This window comes from Drosophila sulfurigaster, chromosome 2R (genome assembly GCF_023558435.1).
Source record: "Drosophila sulfurigaster albostrigata strain 15112-1811.04 chromosome 2R, ASM2355843v2, whole genome shotgun sequence".
Taxonomy (NCBI): Eukaryota; Metazoa; Arthropoda; class Insecta; order Diptera; family Drosophilidae; genus Drosophila; species Drosophila sulfurigaster.
Genome location: NC_084882.1, coordinates 17,154,368 through 17,171,365, shown reverse-complemented (window position 1 = coordinate 17,171,365; position 16,998 = coordinate 17,154,368). Strand labels below are relative to the sequence as shown.

General features: G+C 42.4%; 1 protein-coding gene across 3 annotated transcripts; it reads left to right on the top strand.

Annotated features, from left to right (window-relative positions):
• Nucleotides 1–264: 264 nt before the first annotated feature.
• Nucleotides 265–12,743, top strand: LOC133837710 (V-type proton ATPase subunit F). Of its 3 annotated transcripts, none has more exons than XM_062268567.1 (4): nucleotides 265–402; nucleotides 459–540; nucleotides 599–804; nucleotides 12,618–12,743. In XM_062268567.1, the coding sequence occupies exons 1-4, from the start codon at nucleotides 349–351 to the stop codon at nucleotides 12,687–12,689; spliced, it is 414 nt and encodes a 137-aa protein (XP_062124551.1). In that variant the 5' UTR covers nucleotides 265–348; the 3' UTR covers nucleotides 12,690–12,743. The 3 variants fall into 3 exon arrangements, with proteins under 3 accessions (XP_062124551.1, XP_062124552.1, XP_062124553.1); XM_062268568.1 differs by lacking the exon at nucleotides 12,618–12,743 and adding an exon at nucleotides 2,597–3,104 and having other exon boundaries at nucleotides 266–402; XM_062268569.1 differs by lacking the exon at nucleotides 12,618–12,743 and adding an exon at nucleotides 875–974 and having other exon boundaries at nucleotides 266–402.
• Nucleotides 12,744–16,998: the final 4,255 nt, after the last annotated feature.

Genomic DNA, 16,998 nt, shown 5'->3' with positions numbered 1-16,998 from the left:
CATCAAATGCGCCGCAGCTGTCAAGTGCAGCTACATCGCCTCGATGCTCTTCTTTTTTTGACTCTGATTTTCGATATGTGAGTTTTTCGGGGAATGAACTGATTCGTGTTTTACGGAAAACATTTCACATATCATCGCTGACTAGTTGCTTACAATTTTACAGAATTTCTGTTAAATCAAATTCACATGAATCAATTGACAATGCAGTTGACAATGTTATCAATTGAAATCTGATTAAGCACTGAAGGTGTTCCTAAAATAATCAACTTGCCTTTGTGTTTATTTTAATAAGTATGTATTTCAATGTTATTCATTTTACTGTCGAATTAAATTAATTCAACAAATAAAATGTCGCATCAATCTGTAGAAGAAGGAAAACTGATGGCAGTTATAGGCGATGAGGTTAAACTGCGTTTTGGGTTGTAAGCTTTAATTTAACTTTTTTGTTTTTGTTGTAGGATACTTGTGTCGGATTTTTGCTTGGCGGCATTGGGGAAATTAATGAGCAGCGCCAGTCCAACTTTATGGTTGTAGAGAAAGGTAAGTGTCGAAAGTTGATAACTATAATTTGTATTTATTTAGTTCGTTATTTTGGCAGATACAACTAAAGCCGAAATTGACCAGTGCTTTAAGCGTTTTGTAGCACGCGAAGATATTGCAATCATAATGATCAATCAGATATACGCAGACATGATACGCACAACTCTCGATAAGCATTTGTTGCCTGTGCCCACAGTGCTGGAAATACCTTCAAAGCAGCATGCTTACGACTCCAGCAAGGATTCCATTCTAAAGCGTGCACAAGTAAGCAAAACAAACGAAACGGATTCTATTACATTTCTGTTAATTTAAGCACAAAAAAAACACTTCCTAGGGCATTTTGAAGCCAGCTGGGCGACGTCGTTAGCTCAATGGGTTCTCAGCAATCTTTAACATTACTTATATGCGTTTTAAAATAAAATTTGCATAGCTTATGTCGACAGCTTTGAAATGCTTTTGACATTGTTACCAACTTGATGGCACAATTGATTTGAAAAGTTTCGCAAAATAGAAAAGAACAGAACAGAGCAACAACACAAAAAAATAGCAGGCACCACAAATATTCATACAACTTTTCAAGTTTGCGTTTTAAGGAAATTGCTGCAAAAAGTAAAAGAAGGGTACAAAACATAAGCCACGAAAACAAAAATCTGTGGAAAAGTAGCGTTGCACGTTGAGCGTTGAACGTTGCACGGGCAACACAGCCGCAACAACAGCACCACCAATAACAAAAGTAACAACAAAGTGAGCGAAAACGATACAAATAAGCGCTGAAAATGCCAATACATGGCAAAATGCAAGTCGAAAACAAAAGCAGGAGCAGAAGAACGCAACAAGATACAACAACAAAAAAAGTTACAGAAAACTCTTGAAAAGAGAGCGCACATTGATACAATTTACGCTGCAGGGCTTGAGACACTACCTTACAGAGTTTGAGGCATGTGGCATGCGGCATGGGGCATGGAGCATGAGGCATTAGGCGTGTGGCAACGCCTTCCTTGAGCGCTTAGCGCAACAAAAGCATGCGAAAACAATATTTGCGCAAAGTATTTTACAGCAAACTTTTCGCGCCAAGAAGTTAACAAAAAGGCATTCAAAAAGTTGGGACAAGTTCGCCTTTTAGAATGCCTAGCTTCAGCAGTAGCAGAAGCTGTAGCTGTAGATGCAGCTGTAACTGGATCTGTGGGCGTGGCTGGTTGATGGTGCCGCCTGAAAGTAGACAACGCCATTACGCGTTCGATGCGAGTCGATGCCTGCAAGTATGCAACGATAAATCGCACTGTAAATAATTGCACATTCGCCCGCTGCTGAAGCTTCCCTATTGAAATTTAATGAGCCATGCAATTTGAGAGCATCGAATTGGCTGGCTGTCAAAAACCAGCGTAGCAGGTACAAATTCTGACAACAAAATGGCGTGCAACGTTTTTGGGGGGAGCCTAATTAACCGCGGGCCTGACACAGTCGTTGCGCCGAATTTTAAAGCGGTGCACGATGCGTATACGTAATCGCATTTCGTTTGATCTGCCAAATGCATTCGACAACTCAACTGTAAACGCCACACCAATACCACAGCGAACCTAACCAAAATGTGAACAGATACAAAGTGTGTTCCATAAGGGATCGGCAGCTACAAGGTAAGGCTTCAACCTACGAGTATTCGTAAGTACGATGGAGTTACGAATTACCCTCGATTTTTAATTGGGTATAGTTCATTAGTGTAGTATGATTTTGTTATATTGAAGTTTGCTTCTATTGTATCTTGTAAACCAATAACTTGAATAAAAAGTAGAACGCAACTTATTAAACTTTTAAAAAGAAAAGATATTATTGCCTGATATTTATTAGTCGAAGCTGTCCGGTTTTATATAGTTTTTCTTTGCTGTAAACACTTCCTTTGGTACTGAGACATTTTTAATTAAAAAACAAGAACAACTCCCCACGCAATGTAATGTTGTAGCCATATACAATTCTTGAAATATCATCAATTGGCTGCCTCAAACGGAGAGAGAAGGGCGCTTTAAAGTCTTTCTGTTTTTTGTTTTTGTTTTTTTTTTAGTTGAAGGATAAAAAGAGGATGTTGCAGAACTTTTGACATACGACGACAAGGCTGAAGAGAATGGTAAATGGTGGATGGAAAGAAGGAAAACTAAATAAATAAGTGAATGACAAAAGTCGAGCCAGTAGCTTTGGGTACAGCAGCACAACTTTTGCACGAACGAGAGTCTAGAAAATAAATAAATAAAATTATTCAAAAAGTAGTTTTGGATTCTCATGACAGCGCTTAAAAAACAAACAGCTGAATGCAATTTCAAAATGAGAGAATGAAATGTGATAATAAAAGAAACGCTGGCGATAACAAGACACTGTGAAACAGACTACAAAGACGTTCAAAATGTTCATTGCCTCTTAGACCAATGTAAATGAGATGCACAGCCTTTAAAGGATCTGAAAACAGCTTGGCAGAGTAGTATCAAGTGCTAATTGAAACTGACAACTGGAAGCGGAGCACAAAAGACAATGCCAACCGCATTTTTGGTATTCCGATTTAAATTACAATTTTAATGAACATGGAACTCTGCTTATAATAAGGGTATTTTCATCAAATCATTCTTCTTAAATTGACCAAAAACTGTTTGCAATACAGTACAACATGGAATGCAAATTAACAAATGAAATTGCCGCAAGGAAAATTAATAGGCAGATGGGAGCGCATTCGTACAATGAGAAGACAAGAGAAAGCAATGCTCGGAAAATTATTGGATTTGGGCGTTGGTAGCATCAGCTTCAATCGGTTGCACAGACAGCACAAAAGACGCCCACAAATACACACACACACACACACAGAGAGACAGACAATTGAAGGCACTTGACACTGTGGCAGAACGACCTGCAGGACTGAATGTGCTCGAAAACAAAGTTAATTAAATGATCTGATCTCCATTATTCCCAAGTGCTAATCTCAATTACAAAATTGAAATGAGCAAAGACACACGAGCAGTTCGCTGGACACACACTCCCATCCTCTCACATACACAGACAAACCGACACTTACACACACATATATGTACGTGCTCTGGGGGATTTTCAACCTTGCCTCCTCCGCACATTGACAAACAGACAAATGTGCGAAACTTGGCCAAAATGTAACTCGAATGTCAAAGAAAACAAGGCAAGGAAAGGAAAGTGAAATGAACTCAGTAGATTGAAGTGCAGCAGAGGAGAGGAAAAGAGAGGAAGAGTCTCGTAAGTCGGAGTATGGCGAGTTTAGTGTTCAGCTTTACATATTCTCAACTGCTCTCGTTTGGCTTGTGGAGGGTGGGAGTAGGGCTGCAATGCAATCGGCACAGCACAAAGCGTTTCATTAACAATTGCAAATTGGTATCAATTCATGACAGACATTCAAATGTTTCTCTCTACGTTCGTGTGTGGCATTGCAGAACACACATCCTCACGCACATATTCACACAAATCTGTGTGTGTGAGCATATGCGTATGAACACAGTTGAACTTAATTCTCCGAATCACTGAGCTAAACAAAATCATTGAAACTGCCATTGCCTGAGCACTGAGCATTAAGCACATCGAGTGATAGAAACGCCATCCAGAATGATGATAATATTGGTGTGAGGTATCAATATGAGAATATTGAGCACTTCGTGCTGTCGAGACTTCTATAGTGGCTGTTATATACATACGAACGTCTATATGTATATATTAGACTGACCCAGACATACAAATTGTGCGTTTAATTAGCTTAAACAGCGGCAGAACTAATGGACTACATACTATTTGCACAGGAAGAGAGAGAGCTCAGCATGTAGACAGGTAGAAATGACTTCATTGCATTTGGCCAGGCCAAGAGGTGTAGAGCATCTCGAGCATCTGCATCTAATTAATTAGTTTGAATTTAAATTAAGTCGATTTCATCAATGAGTGCGTCGACAAGAATGTGTATGTCCTTTACCGTCGAAGCACTTGATTGGAGGCGTGTCTGTTGCTGTTTGCTTAGCTGTTGCATGTCGAAGGCGGCCATCACTTTACCTAATTTGTATTCAAAACACACACACACACATACAGACAGAAATTGGCTCTGCTGTGCCATTACAGATACAGATACAGTTACAGTTACAGTTACATTTGATTGAATGCGCCCCGCTATGGCAGCCCAACCCAACTTAGTGTCCTTTACATCGCAGTCGCAGATTAGACATTCGAGCTGATTTTAACTGTGTGACGCTTGCTTGGGGTTTCCTAATTAATTGGCATTAAGCGAGGCGATGTTTCGATTAGATTAGAAATCGAATACGCTCAGAACAAGCGAACGAGAACGAGTACAAGTTTATTGCATCGACCACATTGTTTTATTCGATGTCATTATTTTTTTATCGCAATTCGTTTCTAAGCTACTTTAGCTGCAGTGTGTGAATTTAGCATAAGCATTGGAGTGAAATTTGCTTCTACTTTGATGTACTGATTCTCAGCATTCCATATACGTATATTTTGTGGCGCAACCGGAAACCACACTCAAGCGCTCTACTAATTTGGCGAGCACAACAGTTAGACAACTGGCAACAATTCCTTTGTTGTGCCTGCAACCACCGTGGTAATGCAATGGTCTACTTCATATGCATAACAATTGGCAAAGGCTTTGTGTATTGTGATACTCCGAAGCATAAAAAATACAGTAAATAAAATGTAATAAAATAAATGGCTGATGTACAATTGAAATGCTAAAAATGCTATAAAAAATGTATATAAAAATATCATTGTTAATGCACATACTCGTATATATAGAAATAGATACAAATATATACAAATAACAATTGCAAATATTTAGTCAAATGAAAAAGGAAACTCTTTAGCTTCAGGCACCGCAAAAATGTTTCAAGTCGCTGGAAAAAAATGAATGCATGAAAATGCCTGTGGAAAAACACCACAATCATACACACACATAGTGAAAGAGGAATAAAGTTACTTTCATACACACACACACACCTACATATGTACAATAATAAAATGGCGGCTGACTTGGGAAGCCGCCGACGCCATCATTTTTGGGGTAATGCAAAATTACGTTATAACGGCATAAATTTAAATAAATGCCGGTCTCGGGATTTTTATGCATTTTTACCGCATAACAAATACTTGTGCTGGCCCGCGCTATCGCTCTAATGCGCCTTTGTGCTGGCTGCCACGCCCGCGCACCCACACACATACACTCACACAGCCCTTTAAGCTGCTCCATGGCTGCTGCTTCTGCTGCTGCTGCTGCTGCATTTGGCTAGTGAAATTTCCTTCCGTTTTCATTGGCGCTCCCGACTAGAGGTAACCTAGTCACATTGTAAGGAGTGTGAAAGTGGAGTCCGGGAGGGTGCAAAGAATCGCTGCCTGTTATTTGTATGCCCCTAAAATTATGCAAAGTAATCCTGTCTGCTACTCTGGACGCTCATTCCGCGCCGATATTTGCAATTGTTAAGGTAATAAGCGGTTTTAAGTGCGAACTGCACCTGTCTGATCCCTTCTCCTTCTATTCTCTTCTTCTTCGCCGGCCGCTTCTGTTGTATAAGCAAATATTTGGGTACGTTACGCGACAGGTTTCGACTGTAGCAGTGCAGCAGAGCAGCAGCAGCAGCAGCTTGGCCAATTAAATGGCTAGCCTTAAGCGAAGTTCTGGCTGCTCGTCGTCGCTTACTCGTTTTAGTCTCAGTCCCAATTCGAGTCCCAGCTGCAGTATTTCCTTACTCTGTATCTGTAAGCACTGACCGCCTCGCCCTCATCTTCTTCTGCGCCTCTGATCCAGCTCATGCCTCCGTTGTTCCGGATGTGGCTGCGCCATGGTTTTCGGTTTACGTAGTAAATTAACTTCCGTTTTATTTGTAAGATTTCCTTTCGCTCTGCTCGTCGTTCGTTTGCCTTTTTTTGCTGTCGATCCTTCGCCCTGCGCCCTGCCTTTCGCCCTAGTCGGTGTGCTTTTGTTACTTTATTTTATTTTGTGTGTGTGTGTTTTTTTTTCTTTTTGGTTGTGGAAGCTACGGGTTTGGCTGCTTGGCTGCTGCTTTTGTATATTTTTAAGCGCTTTTTCATTCAATTTGCGAAATTGAAGTGGGAATTGAGAAATAAATTCCGTTTCGTGTGTTTCGTCTAGCACTCCGAATCTGATACCCCCAGATCCAAGTCTCGGCTGCAGCACACTGGCACTTTGCGTGTTTGCACACGAGTGCAACGGATGTGGCCTGGGTTGGACTGGCTTGGCCAAGGCCTGGTGGCTCGATTCACATTCACATTCAAATTCAGATTCAGACTCAACTCAACTCGACTGGGCGGAATTAGGTGAAATGCAAACGTTTTACTTAATGAAATAATTGAGGCATCTGAAGGTCGGCAATGGCCGACAGCATTGTCCGGAAATGGGAGCATTTAAATGCTGCATAAAGCGCATTTCCGTTTGCTGTCCGTCCTGCTTTCCTCTTTTGCGCTTCGCTCGTATCTTCCAATCTATGCTCCACTTTTCTAGTTCGCTCTTGAAATGTCCGCGCAGAAAGATAAATAGTTGCGGCTGCAGTGAATGCAATCCGTATGCAAATATCTAGCTGACATTTATGCAAACCCAAAATAAAGTGAAAAGAAAAGGCATTGCGATATTTTGATATCGTTTAGTACTTTTAGCTTATCTCACATGCACGTAAGTCTAAGTGCACCAATTGTCCGGTTGCCAATTGCCAGTTACCAGCTACTGAGCCATGAGCTCATCTGGTCACTTATTTAATCGGTCATTCGTGTATTCATATAAGTAGCAACCACTGCTGCCTGGGTAACCTGGCTGCTTATCACAAGTACACTGTCTTGGTTCTATTTCATCATTGGCCTTTTTTCTGCCCCCGAGAGACGAGCAGAGAGACAGAGAGAATAGCCCCCGGACTCCTCAAGCGTTTTCAATTTGTATTAAAAGCTTTTTGAAGGATGAGGTATGAGGAATGGTGAGGGTTCAGCTTAACATATGCATTAAGACGTACTTTGTCCATGCCAAAGGAATAAAAAGAAATCTGTTCCCACACCTTCCTCACTTTCTCTCTCTATTTCTGTCTCTCTCTCTCTCTCTCTCCCTCTCGCTCTTTCTCTTTCGCACTCTGCGTGCTGCTCTCAATGTTGTCGTCCAATTTGGGTTGATAATTTCACGGTTTGTTGACAACTCAGGTGGACAAAACATTGTGTGTCTACTGCTTCCACTGGCTGACCCCGACATTGGTACGACTTGTTCATAGCAATGCGAGTAATGCTTTTGAGTGCCCTTCGTTCCCCTCATCCACGCTATACAGAATCCATTGTCATGACATTTACATGCACTACTGACTGCCATTAAGCACTAAGTCCCAGCCATGCAACCATACCGAAGCCATCTGTACAAGTGAGTCACAAAGCAACTACTACTTCTACTATTAGGGAAGACTTTACTTTGATTCAAGGATTCGAATTTTTGCCTCAAATGATTGCCTTGTCAATTGGTTTATGGCTCAGTGTGCTGGTAAATGTATTTTGGGCTCACTATCGAGTATTCAGTGGCTTGCTATGAATAGCTCTTAACTTAACAGACCCTGCAGAAAATCGAGTAATACAAAAAGAAAGAATGGTGAGCAAATCGTATGGGGAAAACATCATTTGATCTATAACAATGGATGTCAGGAAGTGCCTAAGTAGGATTACCAGTTCACTACGTCTCCGAGACATCTTGTAGTGCTCGATTACGCCATAAAAAATGCCAGTAAATCAAGTGGCCAGAGATGTTTATACACTTTCCCTTACCAATCGACAGGCCGCAGTCGAGAGTCGACAATCGGCAATCGGTAGTAGCCAATCGCCAGAATGTCGGTTACGTTTTTTGCTGCCCGTTCCGATATCTCATTACAAGAGCAACATTTTTATTTAAACCGATTGAGTGATTTATTGTAATTTATTTCATTTAAATCGTTTGTCTGACACAAACGCTGTGCGGCCCAATAAAAAACGGCAGCCCACACAGAGTCAACCGAGCCACCAACAGCCAAAACAGACGAGAGCCGAGCCGAGAGATGAAAAAAGCGTGAAATTTACAATACATTTTACAGCTGGCGGTGGAGCACGCACCGCTGCCCAGGATCAGCGAGGTACGAGGGACCAATACACGGCCCAGTCAGGACCAACGCTCGTTGTATGTATTTAAATGTTGGGAAGCACAAAAAAAAAACACCCAGAATATCTACGTCGCTGCTGACGGGCCGATGATCTGTCGTTGGGCGACACTTCAGCTGCTGCCACTGTGATTCTCTACCCTGTATTGAGTTTCCCCAAATGGGTTTAGTGCTCGTTGGCCACTGTAAATGCTACAGATAAGTTGATGGGTCACAGATAGGGTGAGTTTTCGTCGAGTTACTGGGATGCTCTCAGTTGATTTCGGCTCTGTTTTGTTGAACATTTTTGCGTGCGCAGTTCAGTTGCTTTCGCTTGTATTGACTTCATTTTAAATTGGCGGTTAAATCTGTTTGAAATTGTCACGCAATCACACAGCAACAGACACACACACACTCATACATACATCATTCGAAGCCAGACATCAACACACACAAACAGACGCAAGTGACGGCCATCAGGCAGAATGCTTGGGCCTGGAAGCTCGGTCGGCTGATGTTTTTAGTGTTTTTACTTTTGCGTTCTTTTTGTATTGCATACTTTCGTGCGCTCTCTCGACAGCGACGTCAACCACGACTGCGACTGCGACTGAGCCAGCGACAGTGACTGTGACGGCAACAACGACAACAGCAACGGCAGAGACGACGACGCCAGCAGCCGCACTCGGCGCAATCAACGCAACGAGGCATTAATTTGTTGTACACTGTGTGACATAATTGGGTGACAGTGCGGCAAAAAACAAGTTGTGGGCCAGTGTATTTGCTGAGTGCCAGTGCCTTTTTCTTCTCCTCCATCCTCCTTTTCCGCCTCGTCTCTGCTAACACATTGCTCGTTTTTTGGTGCGGCATTCAAGTTTATTAGCCTATGAAAAATTTGTTAGGTGTGCGCTTTTCTCTTAGCATTGCATTCAAATTTTTAATTAATGCAGTCACACCTCGTCATTCCCACTCCCCATCCCATCTCGCCAGGCGCGAGCTTTCTCGTTACTGCTTTATGGATAGTTGCTTGGGGCCGAGTAAAAATTGATTTTGACAACGCAGAGCTGCAGTTTAGAGCGACTGCAACTGTCTGTCATTCAAAGTACTATTTGCATACGTCAGTTAGTCAGGTAGACTTAGTGTACAACCAAATGCAAAAAAGCACAACCATTCTGACCGTGACTTCAGCTGAGGTTCTCGCTCGTGTCGAGCGGCTTTGCCTCCAGCAAAATGTTGGCAAACCGCAACAACATTCTTATGTTATGCCGCTCTGGCTGCAGCGACTGCAATTCTTGGTTCTGAGTTCTTCGTTCTTTGACCGATGGTCAGACTCAACGTTGCGGTTGTTGGGGTTTCGTTACGTTTGAGAGCCAACCAACCAAACGGGGCAAAAGACACATACTCGTATTCTCCTGTGTTTCTCACCTCATATTTTTTCTTGTTTTTTGTATTTTAATTTGCGTCTGGCTCTCTTTGCATTCAGGTGGCCGCTGGGGAAGCCTCTCTAACGGAAATGAGCACATTTCAGTTCCTGCACTTGCCAAGGTAATTAAGGTAGGAGCGAGTCAACTCTCTGTAGTCATGGTTCAGATTTATTTGATTTAAAAGTGTCGTATTAAATTCTAGTGCATTTTAAATTACATCAATTGGATTTAATTTAGTCGGTTTTATTTTTTGTAAAAATATCAATAACATCAATAGAATACATAATCTCCGCCATACACTTTCCACTATACTATATAACTCGTATACAACTTGAAACTAGCAAGTGGAGTGTAGTATTTATTTATGGTATATTCTCGTACTTATTTATTATTGGTTATTGAAATTGAAATCAGTGGGAAAAAACCACAATAGAACTGTGAATATTATGCAATTTACACACATTAATCGGAAGTGTGTGCGCGAGTGTGTGAGTGAGTGTGTGTGGGCACTTAGTGAGGAAACAATAGCCAATAAAGTGCATGAAAAACTAATTGAAAATTTTGTACAACAAAATTGAAGTACAAACAATACGAACCAAAAGTGCATATTAAAAATATGCAGTAAATCGGCCACCCAGCCAGCAACGTTATAGAACCATAACAGGGACAACAACAAGAGTACCAACGACAACGACAACAATAATAAAATATTTGCCAGTTAAGTAAACACAAAGGGAACAGCAACACTTACAATAGTGGCAACAACATCATCATCATGAGCAGCATCGAGAGCAACACCAGGCAACCTCACGACACGAATAAAAAATTAATAAAATGCATAACTTGGTTGCACATTTATTTACTACACGTAATAAATAAATAATTGAAATTCCATAATTATGTATGTAGGTGTAAAAATGCAACTCAACGAAATCGGCCACGTTGAGCAACGGAAGTGGCATGCATTATATTTTAATTGTTGCCATATTCATTGGTTCAACAACAATCGGCAGATAGTTGTGTGTGTGTGTGTGTATGTGTGTTTTTCAATCACTTATTTGTACATCATCATGGCGTCAGCTAAGCAGTGCGATACCGGAAACCGGAAGTGGCGAACGCCATTTTTTGCTTATCACGATGGGTTATACAAGTCGCACCGTGTCGCCCTTTACCCGCTTTTGTCTGGCTGTCAGTGCAAAAACCCGACACGCTGATTGTGGACACAGTCCTTATCGCTGGCAGCTGGGTTCATTCTCGTTGGAGTAATTGTTTAACCACGGACTTGTGCTTTTACAGCGTGTTATTGAAAAGTAACAACAGCAAACAGTAACAACAGATGTCCCGACAGCAGCAACAGCAACAGCAACGACATGCATTACTGAAAAACACTACATACAATCATAATGATGATAACAACAATTACAACAGCAACAACGAAAGCAACTGAAACAGTATCGAACAGCCAGCAACATCCACTGCAACCGGGTATTGGCCCCCGTGTCGCGTGCGCAACAATTGAAAATTCAATTAAAAGTCTTTATTAAAATAAAATGCGCTATAAACTCCCCGTGGCCACGCCCAGACGACCAGTTGCCCAGCTGTCCAGTTGCCCTTCTTTCTCTCTGTGTGTTCTGATCTCCATTCGCATGGAAGCACTTGGTGGTCGCGCCTTTTATGCCCACCTGCTGTGAGTCCCCTCTATCACTTCCCCGCCCCGCACTGTACTGCCAGCAACACGCCTCCTTGTTTGACCCTAACGCTGTGCTGTGGCTTTTTTTCGAATCTGAACCGATGCAAAGTTAATTTGGGTTTGTTGTTGTCGCTATTGTTGTTGCCAATTTTAAATTGTTGTTATTATTGTTATTGTTGTTGCCGTTGCTGTTGATTCGGTTTGGTTTGGTTTGGTTTGTTCGTAAGTGATTTTAATTAATTTAAATTCGAATTAAAGCGGTTTGTCCGATTAAAACTCAAAAACTACAACTACAATGATCGGCACCATAATTAAAATTTAACAAAATTGCCCGTTCGCTTGCATGCAATGCAACGCAATGGCAATGCATTTATACAAATTGTGTATAATTTAAATCGACAATAAAATGAAAAATAAATAAAGTCTGCAGGTCATTTCATTAATTGGCCTTTCCACACAAAAAACAATATTAAAATAGCCAAAGTCGCCGCTAGGTAAACTCTGAATAAACTTTTCAGCTTTTTACTGTGGCTTAAACGGGCTAAAAAGTTAGCCAGACAGCACCCCGAAGGCGTCTCAACAATAAATGCTGGGGAAGAGTATATTATTTTAAATATTTACACTATATTTAAACATATTTCCAACTCTCGCAGATTTAACTAAACTAAAATAGAAAACATGTCTATTGACTTTATGTATTGTGTGATCATGGAGAATATCTCGAGTAACACAACGAATCGCAATATCGTAGCACAGCGGGGTCTAATTTATCTTCCTCGATGCATTGCAAACTTCACGACTAACTTATTATACTCTCTGCAGGTTCAATGGATTTACACAGTGCAGCTCAAAGCTCCGGCTAAGTCGTTGTTATTGCATTCACAAGATAAATGAGGCTCCGTCGTTCCCGTTGCTGCTGCTGCTACGGCTGCTGCTATTATTGCAGTCTGGGTGGACACCAGCTTGGATCCTTCGCAGTGCAGTGCCAAGGTAAACAAACATCTCGGATTAACAGTGGACGCTGGTCAGTGGGGCAGCAGTCGAGTTAGTAGTAGGAGCCGGACACGGCCATGGATGAGGACGTGCTGTGCCCTGCTGCTGCTGTGTGTGTACACCTTGCACTTGGCCAAGCGCCCAAAGTTGTTTACACTTTTGGAGGCAGGACATAAGAGGCATGACAAAACACGAAGCAAACAAAACTAAAGCTGTAAATAGTGGACCAGTAGCCGGACTAGCAGCAGCAGCAGCAACAGCAAACCAGCCAGAAGTTAAAAAACGCACCAGCAACGAAAACTTCCCCAAAAGCTCCAGTCCTCCATTAGTAGTGGACGAGGAGAGAGAGAGCGCTTGACCAAACTAACTAAAGTTGACTAAAAGCAGTTTATCCAGCTTCACGAGGCAAAAGGAGCGACGCGAGGCAGGGAGCGAGCGAGCAAAGGCGCGGCACGTGGGACGTGTGGCAAGGCGACTTGCACGTGTATTTGGCACTTGGCCATTGTTGTTACCTTTTGGCTTTGTCTCTCCATCTTTGCTCTGCGACTGAGTGACTGTGTGACTGTGTGTGCGATTGTTTGTACGTTTTTGTGTGTGGACTTAAAGACTGGCTAAGCAAAGCTTTTGTGGCAGAGAGTTAAACAAGAAAGTGGCAGCTTGGCCAGCAAAGAGGTGTCAGCCAGTCGACGTCCTATGAATGGCAGGCAAGCCAAAACAAAAGACTAGCTGGCATAATCAGCACTTCGCAGTCGCGTTTTGGCCACCGCCATTGCCATGGCAATATTGCATTTATAATTCGCCGAAACCCTTCACATAGCGCACAGCACACAGCGAACATAGCGCAAGTAAAAAGAAAATAAAACGGAACCGAGTCAAAGGATTGCAGGATTGCTGTTTTCTTGCGTAGCCATTAGACAGCTCCTGGCAGCGTTTCCGCCACCGCAACAAGACTTTAGACAAGTTTTCATGGCTGGCTGCCTGGCTGGTGAAGGCGGCCCTGATCCAACTTGTCTGAAGCAGACCAGAACTGATGCCGGGCGTTCGTCCCTTTTTTGCAAAAGCCCTGCCTGTTTTGCCAAGAGGTAATAGAAATGTTCTTTTCGTTGTTTTATGCCTATTTACGCTTCTAACAGGACATCCGGCAAACGGCAACGGCAACGACGAACGCCAAAACAGGGCAACAACTTAAGCGGCTCGACTCGAATCTTGCTACCCGGTTTGATATTTCTCACACGTTCCAATTACATACGAGTAAAACGCTTCTCCCTCGCACTCCCACACCTCTCTTAACCACCTTTACACAACGCTATTTTTCTGCTTTTGCCTTGCAAAATAATAGCGTGCCAAAGAGCTACTTCATCGTTCAGCGGAAGTGATTGAAGGTGTTCCACTGTGTGAGTGCCCCTCACACACACACACACTCATGTGTTGGCTGAGAGTGTTGGTATTTTCGCATACAAAAGTGCCAGGCCATTGGTGAACTTTGAGTGGAGGTCGCTCGAGTCACTCGGGTCGCTTAGGCCGCATACATTATGCGAGGAACAGGGCAACGAAGAGTGGGAAGTTATAGTCGTAGTCCTAGCATCAAAACTCGATCCCGGTTCGGGGCGACGTTTTGATTTCTTAGATAGCACACACAGAATGAACGTTGTGCTGTGCTAGACGACGGGCAGCCAAAGTGCTAAACTATGTTGCCCGGCTTTTGAGTGCGGTCCTGGCACCTTTTTTGCTACCTTATTCTACGCACTGCCAAGCACAGCTCATGTGTGTGTATCGGTTACGACAAACGTTTTCAATTAGCAGTTCATGAATTTTTAAACCATTAATGAAATATGCAAAAGGCATTTTAAATACTGCTAGCGTAGAGTGTGCGTATGTGTGTGTGTGTTTGTGAGAAGGATTTACTGAGGGGAGTGTGGGACATGCGAAAAGTGAAAGTAGCAGTGCAAACGCTGAAAAGTATGCAATGTCAAATGGCTGCAATTTTGCGCTGCGACGCAAAACCGCAGGAAAGGCAGCCACGTCAACCGGAAGCTCCTTCGATTGGCAACGACTTCCGCTTGACACGTTAGCTAAACAAGCTGTCGTTCTGCATTTTGCCGTTGTCGTTGTCGTCGTCGTCGTCGTCATCGTCGTCGTTCTCACTCATGTTACTGTAATTGTTGTTTTCGTTGTTGCATCGTTTGACATGCCGAAATTGCGTTGGCACATAATTAACGCTCTGGCTGCTCAGCTCAAAATGCAACTGCGACTGACAACAATTACAAATGTAATAAATGTAACGGCAAAGTGCAATTGCTGTTGCCGTTCCTGTTGACAACTTCAAAAGTCAACGAACTACATGCGAAGCAACCTAACCACACATGCACACACACTGGCACACTCACCCACAACTGCAGAGAGACACCTACAGCATACACCTGCATACATTTGCACCTCTGTGCACAGCAGTTGCCTAGTTAGAAGTTGCTCGAGTGTTGCTGTTGCTGCTGCTGCCACCGCGGCATTGCAGCAATTGGTGCATATGTGTGGCTCTCGACAAAACATATATACACCTCTTTCCCTCTGAATGTGTGTGAGTGTGTGTGTGTCGAGTCATACAATTTCATTTACATATTTGTGCTTGTTCTTTGCACAGACGACTACAACGTCGATGTCGGCGACGACGACGACTACGACGAAGTCGACTTTTTCTTTATGTAACATTTGTGTTTGGTTTTGGTTCCTGCGGTTTGTTTTTGTAGCCTACCTCGCTTCCCCTTTACCTCCTTCTGTCTCGCTTCGCCTCAGTGTGTTGTGGCTTTTCTACACACAAAACTTGCCACTACACATATACAGACACACTTACAAACAGTGCTCATTTCATTTAAATTTTAATTTTAATTGTCGAAAAATGCCATACAGAAGCATTGAGAGAACGTGGCTCAGCCAACTCCCTATTCTCTCAGTTTTCCCGGGTTTTACTGTGCTCGCTCAGTTGCCTTTAAAAACTCGAACTCGAAGAGCAGGCCAAGCGGTAGATTTCTTTGGGTGCAAATTTAATTCAAATTAAAGCGACGCTCGGAAAGCTAACAGGCAAAACTATGCCACACTGACATGAGTCTGAAAATACCGCATTCCTTTGCCTCCAGACAACAAGATTGAACAAAGCGAAAGCAAGTTCGAGTATGTTTGCGTACATGTACATATATAACAGTACATGTATATAACTATATATACGTACGAACATATGGGTTTTAAATTGGAGAATTTAATTAAATTTACTTGAAGCACTGTTGATTGCATGCTTTGATAATTCCGAAGCCAAATATTTAATATTCGCACAACAAAGTTATATTACTCAATTTCAACAAGTATTATATATATTCATTTTATTTAAGCGGTTTATCATCGAGAATTATTACACCAGGGTAAATGAAGAATAATTGCTTATGGACTTTCAACAATGTAACTTATATCGGGATTGATGTGTGTCTCTGACCATGTTTAACACACTAGGAGGCAGTTAGTAATTATATTTATGTTACTTGTAGCACATTAACAGCAAGAAAAGGTTGCAAGCAATAACTATAAATGAGAATAAATAAGTAGCAAAAAGGCTGGGACTAAATCTGCATATGCTTCTTTGCCTTTTCTATGGGTAGCGGGTATAAAAAGAAGAGGCTGTTTAATAGTTTAACATCGGAGTCTTTAAACTCGCATTACAAAAGCCAAAAAAAGACCTTTTGGCCGACAGACATTGTGTGCAAAGAATAATGAATATTACATTCAAATTGTAGGAGTGCCACTTAGGCACGCGCTCACACACAGAGGAACACAGAGTGCCTGCCACATGCCCCCTGCTTCGTCTTCCGCTATTGCGTCATATGTTAGAGGGTGTTACTTCTACATCTTCATACTTATGTTGCAAAAGTCAGGCAACTTGCATAATGCCTCTTCTAGCCATGTTTATGCCACTTTATGCAAAAATAATTGCACAATTAGTTTGAAGCTGCCAGTTGCCGGGTGTTGGCTGCCTGCTTCTTGGATTCCATATGCACTTGCGTTGCCTCATCGTTGTTGTTGTTGTTGTTGTTGTTGATGCCGCACATTGTAAAATTGGTTCAAGCGTAGCTAGCTTCGCCGCTGGCAAGGTGACGGCAAGCGGCGGCCACACATCACCTGCTCGACCTGAGCAGACGTCCCATGTGTCTCCCTCTCTCTCTCTCTC

Bases quoted from the DNA above. Each gene is read 5' to 3' on its own strand.
- LOC133837710 (XM_062268567.1), top strand. From the start codon at position 349: ATGTCGCATCAATCTGTAGAAGAAGGAAAACTGATGGCAGTTATAGGC. The intron at 403-458 runs GTTAAACTGCGT...TTTTTGTTGTAG, and splicing joins TGGCAGTTATAGGCGATGAG to GATACTTGTGTCGGATTTTT. The intron at 541-598 runs GTAAGTGTCGAA...TTATTTTGGCAG, and splicing joins CTTTATGGTTGTAGAGAAAG to ATACAACTAAAGCCGAAATT.